Raw genomic sequence first — 10,790 nt, 5'->3', positions numbered from 1 at the left:
AGTACGTCAAGGCTGTATATTGTCACCCTGCTTATTTAACTTATATGCAGAGTACATCATGAGAAACGCTAGGCTGGAGGAAGCACAAGCTGGAATCAACATTGCCAGGAATATCTCATAAGGACTAAGACCAGCCTGTTCCTTAGAGGCAATATGGGTGGAAAGCTATTGGTAAAGCCTCCTTCCATCTGAGGGAGGTCTTCTGGGTTATCATTTTTACTACTGATTTTAAGAATTGATTGGCTCCTTTTACTTTTCCTGAAGACTGAGGCCTCCAGGCACAATGGAGACAATAAGTAATGCCCAATGCTTTAGAGATCACTTTGGTGACCTTAGAAGTAAATGATGCCACATTGTCACTTTGTAATGACCTAGGCAGGCCAAATCTTGGAATGATTTCATGGAGCAGTTTTTTTACTACCTCCTCAGTCTTCTCAGTCCGAGTGGGAAAGCCTTCAATCCATCCTGTGAATGTATCTATCATGACTAATAGGTATTTATACCCTTGAGAAACTGGCATCTGGGTGAAGTCCATCTGCCAGTCCTCTCCTGGGTAGGTTCCATGCCGTTGGATGGGCTGGGCCAGCTGGGGTCTTTGAGCTCCTTGGGGGTTGTTTAATTGGCAAGTGGAACAAGAGGGGACCATTTGTCCTATACTTGTCTGGAGGCCTGTTCCTCTGAAGGACCTTTCTAGTAATCTTTGGCGGGCCTTTTCCCCTAAATGAGTGGTGGCATGTAAGGAGTTAACCAACTTCCATTGGAGATTTCCAGGCAGAAAAAGGAGACCTTCCTTTTGAAACCACCCCGTATGATCTTCTTGAAAGCCCTCACTCTCAGCTTTAAGAGCCTAACCTTCAGTATATGAAGGAGTTTCTGGCAAATTAGTCTGTGGAACTAAGGTGGCAACCCCTATTAGGTCATGGTTCTGTAACGCTGCTCTCTTAGCTGCCTGATCGGCTGCTTGGTTCCCTCGTGCCACTTCCGGGCTCCCTTTTTTTTTTTAATTTTTCTTTTTTTTTTTAAAAAAAATTTTTTTTTTTTATTTGGCTGCGTTGGGTCTTAGCTGTGGCATGTGGGCTCCCTAGTTGAGGTGCATGGGCCCAGTACTTTTGGTGCCTGGGTTTAATTGCTCTGTGGCCTGTGGGATCCTAGTTTCTTGACCAGGGATTGAACCCGCGTCCTTTGCATTGGAAGGTGGATTCTTAACCCCTGGGCCACCAAAGGAGTCCCCGGGCTCCCTTTTTGGTGTCCTTTACAGTGGGAGACTGAAACCTCAGCAGGCAGATGGACTGCCTCCAAGAGCATTGTCTTCTCACCTCTTTCTGTCTCTTCTCACCTTCAGCCTCTTGCTGCCTTCCTTCACTCCCATTTAATATACTGGTGTCCTTCTGTCATCCTGCAGTGGCTGATAATTCTTATTTTACCACCTCATTAGCTGCTACCCTTCATAGCATTCTAAAATAATTGTTTACTCTCTTTTATGCCAATTAAAAATACTAACACTGTTCATCATTTGTAAACTCAAGTATAATTTACTTCTTTTCTCAAAGTACTGATAAAAAATTTTAGTTCTGTTAAGTAGTTAGAATTGGAAAAAGGAGTCCAAAATGGTGGTGGTTAGAAGACAAAGAAGGGGAAAAGCCTGCAAAAAGGTAACAAAGGAAAAATCCGTGGACCAGAGTGAGAACCTCAGGTGAAACAAACACACCCAATTCCAGGCTAGACCTAATTTGCTTGGGGCAGGCTCAGAGGGGAGGAGACAAAACATATAAAAAGAGCAAATCAAGACTGGTTGGGGCCTCTCCTTTGCAGTTGGCCTGCCCTCATGCCTCAAGGGTGTACTATTCTTTGTTTATAGAATAAAACTCTGAGCTGTAATCAAGATGTTACACTGGTCCGCTATTTCAAATCTTCGTTGCAGCAAGACAAAACCAAGGAAATTACACACTCTTCCAACAGTTCTGTTTGTCCAATTTCAAAACAGTACAAAATGTACTTAAGGATAATAATCTACAGGCTTCCAGTTCAAGATGGTGGAGTAGAAGGACATGCACTCATCTCCTCCTGCAAGAGCACCAAAATCATAACTAGCTGTTGAACAACTATCGACAGGAGGACTTCGGAACCTACCAAAAAAGATACCCTATGTCCAAAGACAAAGAAGAAGCTGCAGCCAGATGGTAGGAGAGGTACAATCACAATAAAATCAAATCTCATACCTGCTGAGTGGGTGACCCACAACCTGGAGAACATTAATACAAAAGAAGTTCTCCCACTGCTGTGAAGTTTCAAAACCCCACATCAGGCTTCCCAGCCTGGGGATCCAACAAAGGGACTGGGAATCCCCAGGAAATCTGACCTTGAGGGCCAGTGGGATTTGATTACAAGACTTCCACAGGACTGGGGGAAACAGAGACTCCAGTCTTGGAGAGCACAAACAAAATTTTGTGCATACCAAGACACAGAGGAAAGGAGCAGTGACTCCACAGGAAACTGAACCAAAGCTGCTAGTGTTGGAGGGTCTCCTGTGGAGGTGTGAGTCAGCAGGGGTTCACTACAGGGACGGGTGGACTGGCAGCAGCTGTCTGAGAAGGTCCCCTTTGGTGTTAACCCTCTTGGAGGTCGCCATTAACCTGAGCATAGAGCCATAGACTTAATTTATGACTGAAACTATTATAGAAGCTTTAACACACTACAGTGCATGTGTTAGAACACTTGGGAACACTGATAGAGCTATAGAAAACTTAATGTACATTTAAAAAGCAAAACTAGGGAATTCTCTGATGGTCCAGCGGTTAGAACTCAGTGCTTTTGCTGCTAAGGGCACAGGTTCAATCCCTCGTTGGGAATTAAGATAATGCAAGTCACACAGTGCAACCAAATAATAATAATAATAATAAGCAAAACCAAAATCTATTAATGATTTTAAGATGATTTAAAGAAAAATATTTGATCATTTTATTTCTGTGAAACTAGGTTTTGAAAAAACTATAATGGACCATAATGGGGAAGCAAGATTTTTTTTTAAAAGGGATGTAAGGATAGACTTAGCAAGTTTTTAAATTATGTAGTAAAACATGTTGCAAAAACTAAGGGCCTCTGAAAATGCAAACTTAAACTGGAGAGAATCACAGCAGAGCCCTAGAAAAAAATTGCAAAGTTGATATGATATACCTTTATTTCCTGCCCTTTTTCTCATTCCATCCCTTACTGGCTCTCAAACAAGATTCATTCCATCCAAGTCAAGCAAGCAGAGAGTTTAATTTTTAGAACTTACCCCCTTATTGAAACTGACCTTCTCTCTTTACTCCATGATCAGAGGTCAAGCAACTAACACACAATTAATTCATGCTATTATCAGAGTTCTCCCTTCTGATAACAAATCAATGTTTCGTATTACTATTACTATGAGTAACATAGTCATAACCCTAATTTAAAAAAATAAAAAACACCAAAAAAACACTGGATGCATCTCTTCATCCTGAAATTACTTTTGTGTAACTTATTGGTAATTTCCCTATCTATCCTTTAGTAAAAATTAGGAAGCTTGCTTAATAAAAGGGAAGCAGTTCTTAAGAAAATTTTGTAATTCTTATTCTTTTAGGGGATTGAATAGATATGTGTGTGTATGTGAGGAGGAAGCTTTTAACTTTCAAAAGATTTACTATTTAAGCAGTGTTACACAGAAGAGGCACAAGATATCAGGGCTTAACTAGGAAAACTGTTCTCTCTACTAATAGCTAAAACTAAAACTTTTTACTGATTAATTAAATATAAATTCTATAGTGTTAATCAGAGGAAGAGAGGGCTGTGACCATTGAGGGAGAAGCCAGAAGAAACAGAATAAATATAGTTATCCTCAAATTCATTTTTTGATTTGAATCAGCTGTGACTTGCCCAAGAGATGGAAACATAAAAACCTCTGCACCTTTCAGTATCAGCTTATTTCCTGAATAGTGTATTTGTGGTTTTATACAGCAAAGACCTCACCCGCCTATAATAAGTCTTGGATACAACATTATCTAGAACATATTGGGAAGAAAAGCCAAACTTTTATTTGCAGATTTCAAACTCCCACTCCCAGTGACATGAAAAGTCTTTGTGGAATCTATGGGTACCCCTTGCCTTACCTAAGTCCTAAAAAAGTACTGTTCTGTATTTTTGCACTAAACATCTTTGCCTCAAACCATTTCAGTGCACAACTAATTGGCCATAAGGCTATTTCTCTGTAAAAGGTAAATAACTAGGTTGACAGTTACATTACACTAGAAAAGATAAAAGACACTTGCAAATATAAAAGTCTTCGAAAACCCTTAGGTGAGCTAATCCAAGCCAGATTGTTTACATTTTCATGAAATTTATATGGAAACATGTAATTCTGTTTTTTGGTGGAAGAGGAGGAGCTTGATTCTTCCTTTGCCTCCAACTTCTAATATTGTGTGATAAGTTTGGTAAAGCGGGCATTTGAGAATAAGCTATTGTATCTAAAGAACAGATTCATTAAAGCTTTTGAGAACTATTGTGAATTGGTAGCTGTCTCTTTTATGCTTGAAATTGCTTGGTAAATGTTTGAATTTGACATGACTGCTCACTGAAGGATTTGCAAAAATTGCCATGTTATTACACTGAGGTTGGAGTTATCTAAGGAGAAAACTATGGTAGAGAAAGGATACACATAGAAGGTAGAGACTGATTGTCTCTAGTGAGAGAAGGAAAATAGACAGGGAGAGAGAGCTGACTCATAACCATGGAGGAGCACTAGAGAAGGTTCCAGAAATTATGGCTATTGGGCACTATGGAGCTGCCTTTGACTAGCCAGCGTTGGCTTCTGTTTTTGGATTTCCATGATAGTATTTCTTCTTTATCATTCCACATGCATTCCATATGTTGCAACATTAGATAATCAAAATATAAATCAGTTCCTATGAACCAAAAGAGTATAAATAAAAGGGTGAGTTAAAACTTGAATGTTTTGTAATGGATAATAGTACTATTTAAATGCCATTAAATTTCTCCTAAAAAAGACTTTATTTTGACATGAATAGGCTCCAATCAATAGCACTGATATGCTGTGGTGCAATGAGTCACATAAAAAGTTGTATCAGAATTTCCTGGGGAGGTTTATTATGTATTTTGATTTTTTGGGTTCCATCTCCAGAGACTGTATTCAGCATGTCTTAAGATAAGCCTGGGAATATACAATTAAAAAATGCTTCCCAGGTGACTTTGATGTACAATTAACTTTAGAAAAAAAAAATATGAAAGTTAGATTTAGAAGGTGAGACTCAAGTCTAGATAATTCTACACCAATTCTATTGTATTTTCAAGCTAGATTTCCTCGTCTTTAACATAGATAACAATATTCTCTATCAGGTTGCGAGGATCCCTGAAATAATATACACAAAAAAGACAATTGCGGAAGAGAAAATTAATTACTAACTACTAAAATCCACCCCCCCCTTTTTTTTTTAACAGATTTTATGAAATCTTAGAATGCTTGCAATGACACAGCCTCTTTCTAAAATATTCCCAGCCTGAAACCCATTCCAAGGGATTCCAAGCCCATAGCATCATCACAAAAGTTTCCCATGCCAACAGGCCCCATGCCAAGAGATTCCCATGCCAGATTTTTTCAAGGCATTAGTACCAATCTGGTTACTCATGTATAAATATTATTAAAAAGATTCTCCTCTTATGATTGTAAACTTTTATTTCACATTTTATGTGTTTTGTTTTGTTTGGGTGAGCTTTTTTTTCCCCCTCAATAATATAAACATTGTTTTCAACTCGATAGTTCTCTTTGTTAATGGAGACACAGGTTAAGTATAGAAAAGTGATTAAAAACAAAGTTCAGTTCAGTTCAGTCGCTCAGTCGTGTCTGACTCTTTGCGACCCCATGAATCGCAGCACGCCAGGCCTCTCTCTGTTCATCACCAACTCCCGGAGTTTACTCAATCATGTCCATCGAGTTGGTGATGAAAGTTACAACCATACAATAAATCATTATTAAGCTGTTAAAAAATGTAAAATTTCACACACATAATTTACATCCAAGGTAGCACTGAACATGACGTATGCATACAGCAGGCTCCTCATAATATATAAAGTTATGCTGTGCTGTGCTAAGTCGGTCAGTCGTGTCCGACTCTCCGTGACCATGGACTGTGGCCCACCTGACTCCTCTGTCCATGGGCTCCTCCAGGCAAGAATACTGGAGTGGGTTGCCTTGCCCTCCTCCAGGGGATTTCTCCCTACCTAGGGATCGCACCCATGTCTCTTGCATCTCCTGCATTGGTAGGAGGGTTCTTTACCACTAGCACCACCTACACATATATACTTAACATATATCTATATGTCTATATATTTCAAACCCCCAAAGAATGTATATGAAAATTTTACCTGTGATTGTATCAGTTTCACTTCTAATATTTCTGTATTTTCCCAAATGTTTTGTTTTTTTTGACCATGACACATGACTTGTAGGATCTTAGCTCCCTGACCAGGGATCAGACTTGGGCCCTCAGCAGTGAATGCATGAAGTCCTAATCACTGGACTGACAGGAAACTCCTCTGCATTTTCCATATTTTTATATTGTGTGTTATTTTACAATTTAATAAACAATTACTAAAATTATTTTTTAAATTAAAAAAAATAGATGAGCATAGTAGAGGATGTAAATGGCCTACTGATATTAGACATCACTATGGAAATACATGCCACAATTCCCTGGGAAATTTAGACACTAGCATGAGTTTGGCCTTTGTCTCATGAAAGCATGAGACACTTTCAGTTTGGCCTAGGAGACCAGGGGGTGTGATGCAAAAGTGTGTAGGTCTGTTTTATAATCTGAAGGGTAGGTTCCAGTTGCACAGTTATCCAAAACTCAAGATGTAAACATAGTTAATAGTTTTTCCAGTAAAGAGTTTAGTACCACCTGACCTATAAAAGTGAGACTGCTATAGCAGTTTCCCTGCCACATAAGAGTCAAATGATATAAAAATGTAAGTTGGGGTGCCTATGTATAGCTCACTCAGGCTGTTAGGAAACCAAATATGAGAGGAAACAGAAAACAGATAACTTGACCAAACAATAGAGTACTTCAGACTTTTATGAAATTTTTTAAAAATTATCTTTCTAGGACATAATGAAGAAAGGTCATAGGATGTCATAGGTCATCTGTTGAGTGTCATTTCTTATCACGACTTTCAGAACCTAAAGTTGCCTACAAAGAATAATGGAAAGAAAGCTAAACAGAGCATGTACTGACTTTAGTGACAGAAGGACCAGGTTTGAGTTCCAGTTATGGCACTGGAGTGTAGTTGAGTGGACTTAGGTGTATATAATAACCTCTCCAAACCTTAGTTTTTCAACTGTAAAATTGAGATTATTCTACTGCTTCCTTTACAAAATGTTCTGAAAATGAAATACGCAATTGTGGGTGGAAATATTTTGTAAAGTAAAAAATGACTTCACACATACATATGCATATACCTACACACATATCTAGTTTTTTTCCCTTACCCTAGCAACTTTTAGTCCATTTAAATTGCAATTTATTTACAATTAAAATGACTACCTAGACTCTTTTGTTTGTTTAAAAGCCAATGAGGATGGCACAGATTCGAACAGATATTCTGAGATGTAAGATATCACAAAAAATATTTTCTTCCCCAAAGCAACAGAATTTATGATTTTAAAAGAGGAGAATCAATTCAAATCTAGCAATAGATTTCAGAGCTTTTACCTTAGATCGTCAAGTCATTTGCAACAGCCATACCTCAGACAAGATTCCCAGTTGGAGGGAAATTAAAACACCAGTAGAATGGTATCGTGCTAGAACTTCATTTTCAGCAACCTCCCTCACATCCAATTTGGGCATGACTTTCACACTTCAAGGGATTAAAAAATGTTTATTTAACTTGTAAAAAATATTTCTTCAATTGCATTGTGTATCTATATGCCAGCTCTATTTGACCTTATCATTTACCAACCTGAGCTAGTAACTAAATTCAAAAGTATATCTAGCAAAATAAGTCTTTAATCTGTATATCTAGCAAAATAAGACATTAACCTGTGTATCTAAGTACATTGCCCTGACATACATACACTTTCAACATATAATTTGCATCTTAAAATAATTATACTAAATTATTATTATTATAAGTAGCATAAATTAGTATAATTATTATAAGTTATACTCTTTGGAAAATAGCTATGTGTAATCAAATAGCCAAATTATTATATTGTTCCAAGTCTTAGACTAAATCAATGTGATGTTGATTATATAAACCAGAAGACAGGTAACAGAATTACTTTGGTCAGTGAAATGAAAACTTAGTATTTTTTTTTAATTTCTAACAGAACTGGTACTCCAATGCAAGTAAATACTAGTTATTTATATGTTACTGTCATAATATTTTTTAAGTACACAGGCCCTAGAAAAAAAGACATTCATCCAACATTAAAATCAGTGCTTTCAGTGGAGAGAGAGAGAGAACACACAAAACACATAAGTAAACAAAAATAAAACACAAGTCCATTGAATCCATGATAAGGAAGTACAAAATATTTTACATTGATCCTCCTCTTCATTGACTCCTTCTGAGGCAGAGAAGTCTCCTGATTGGTTGCTGGAACTTAGAATTACTCCAGATCATTATAACCGAATGGCCAGAGGGATATGCTGCCATAATATCCTTCACCACAAAGAAGCAATGACTTCCATAAGGAATACTGAATGTCATATTTGCCATGAAGGCACCAAAGTAAGAAATAAAGAAGCAAAAGAATGTTATCACTGTTCTTAATGCATTAATATGGGCTTCAATCCTGGTGTTTCTAAAACCAAGAGGTCCATTTTGCATCCGATGAGTGTGCTTGTAGAGAGAAATGAATAATATAACAGTGCATATTACAAATATGGTCAGAGGAAATGTTAATGCCAAGTTGACGAGAAGAACTTCATTAATTTGCTTTGTCTTGAGCTTAGTCCTCTTAGCTGTGGCATTCCCGAGGACATCAATATCCACAACTCTAGGGTAATCCACCTTGACACACAGGGCTGCAATGTTCACAGAGGTCAGCAGGCTTCCCAGAAGCAGCCAAGGCATTAACTTTGAGATCCTGACTTTCAGCCAAAGAAAAGCGGACTGGGTGAAGCCTGTTACCTTGAGGCAGTAAAATAAAGAGAGACAGGTGGCAAACCAGAGACTGACAGAGCTGAAAAACATCCAAAAGAACAGCATTGGTGGACCATAAATTTGTGTGCTATAAAAGAGTGGAAAGAACACTGAGAAAAAACCTTGTAGCATTAACACCGTCTGTAGACCAAATCTAGACATCCCTATACATACAAACAGGAGTTGCACTGGTGTTAGCTTTCTGCTTTTGACCAATTCATTACAGTTGATGACTATAAGAAATCCATTTACTGTAACCCCTGTGACAAATTCTGCTGACATGATGATAACATGAGGAATAACTGACAAAGAGATCATGTTTCCTACCACAAATCTTAGCTTGTCCTTGTGGACAGTGTTCCACACCTCCTCCAGATGGTCTTGCAGACAGAAGCATACAGCATTGAGAAATGCGACCCTCTGCCAACTCCTGGGTCATAAGTAGAGTGGATCTAAAGTCTACACTAGACTTCTTCCTTAAGGAAGAGAATCAGAGGGAGTATTTTTTAAATCTGATGCCCTTCATTCGAAACGGTTGGAATGCAAATCCAAAGATTTGAATGGTGGTAAAGTATTCCAATTACATCCTAGCAAAAACTGTCATGTTGACATTATTCAGTTCTCACAATTACTCAATTATATACAAAATCTGATTATAAATGTTTTATTTAGGTTACTACTGTTTTCTTTTCATTTTTTCCAAATGACACATTCTTGGGACAGACAACAATTTCTTATTATTGGCACAAGTATCCACTCTTAGATGTGGCTCTTTCTTCAGTACACTTTTTCCCTGTAAATACTCGTTCTAAGACACTTTAAATGAATTCTTCCTGACCCTCCCCCACCCAACCCCAGCCCTCCAAAAGGCAAATAATTTTTTCTCCAGAATTAAACATCATTTCCTGGGACTTAACTTTGTATAAAAATCCTTCATTACCTTAAATGATTTCTCATATTTTCAGTCTTCTTGGTAAAACTCTGACCTAAGGGTCAGTCAGCAAACCCCAGTGATAAAAGTAGTGTGTAATTTATTCACATGCTTATGTGCTCATGCTGAAGATCATCATTTCAAAAGATAGATGGTACAGAAACTTAAAGTCAACAGCAGAGAGTGTAATAGCATACATGTTAAAATGATTTTTCTCCTGTTTTACAAAGAGATGTCATATAACCTTGTCGAACTTTAGTTACAGCACATATAAAATGTAAATAGACCATCACTGGGCTGTGCTTCTGCTTCTGTTAGGTCCATACTGTTTCTGTCCTTTATTGTGCCCATCTTTGAATGAAATTTTCCCTTGGTATCTCTAATTTTCTTGAAGAGATCTCTAGTCTTTCCTATTCTATTGTTTTCCTCTATTTCTTTGCATTGATCACTGAGGAAGGCTTTCTTATCTCTCCTTGCTATTCTTTGGAACTCTACATTCAGCTGGGTTTATCTTTCCTTTTCTTCTTTGCCTTAAACTTCTCTTTTTTTCCCAGCTATTTGTAAGGCCTCCTCAGCCAACCATTTTGCCTTTTTGCATTTCTTTTTCTTGGGGATGGTCTTGATCACTGCCTCCTGTACAATGTCATAAACCTCTGTTCATAGTTCTTCAGTTAGAACT

The 10,790-nt window shown here is 37.8% G+C and overlaps 1 protein-coding gene across 1 annotated transcript; it reads right to left on the bottom strand.

The window, feature by feature from the left end:
• Window positions 1-8,589: 8,589 nt before the first annotated feature.
• LOC122437749 (taste receptor type 2 member 7-like) lies at window positions 8,590-9,498 on the bottom strand. Its single transcript, XM_043462296.1, has one exon. The coding sequence runs from the start codon at window positions 9,496-9,498 to the stop codon at window positions 8,590-8,592; it is 909 nt and encodes a 302-aa protein (XP_043318231.1).
• Window positions 9,499-10,790: the final 1,292 nt, after the last annotated feature.

This window comes from Cervus canadensis, chromosome 3 (assembly GCF_019320065.1).
Source record: "Cervus canadensis isolate Bull #8, Minnesota chromosome 3, ASM1932006v1, whole genome shotgun sequence".
Taxonomy (NCBI): Eukaryota; Metazoa; Chordata; class Mammalia; order Artiodactyla; family Cervidae; genus Cervus; species Cervus canadensis.
Note: the sequence above shows the minus strand (reverse complement) of the source record. Positions and strands in the feature narration are given on the sequence as shown.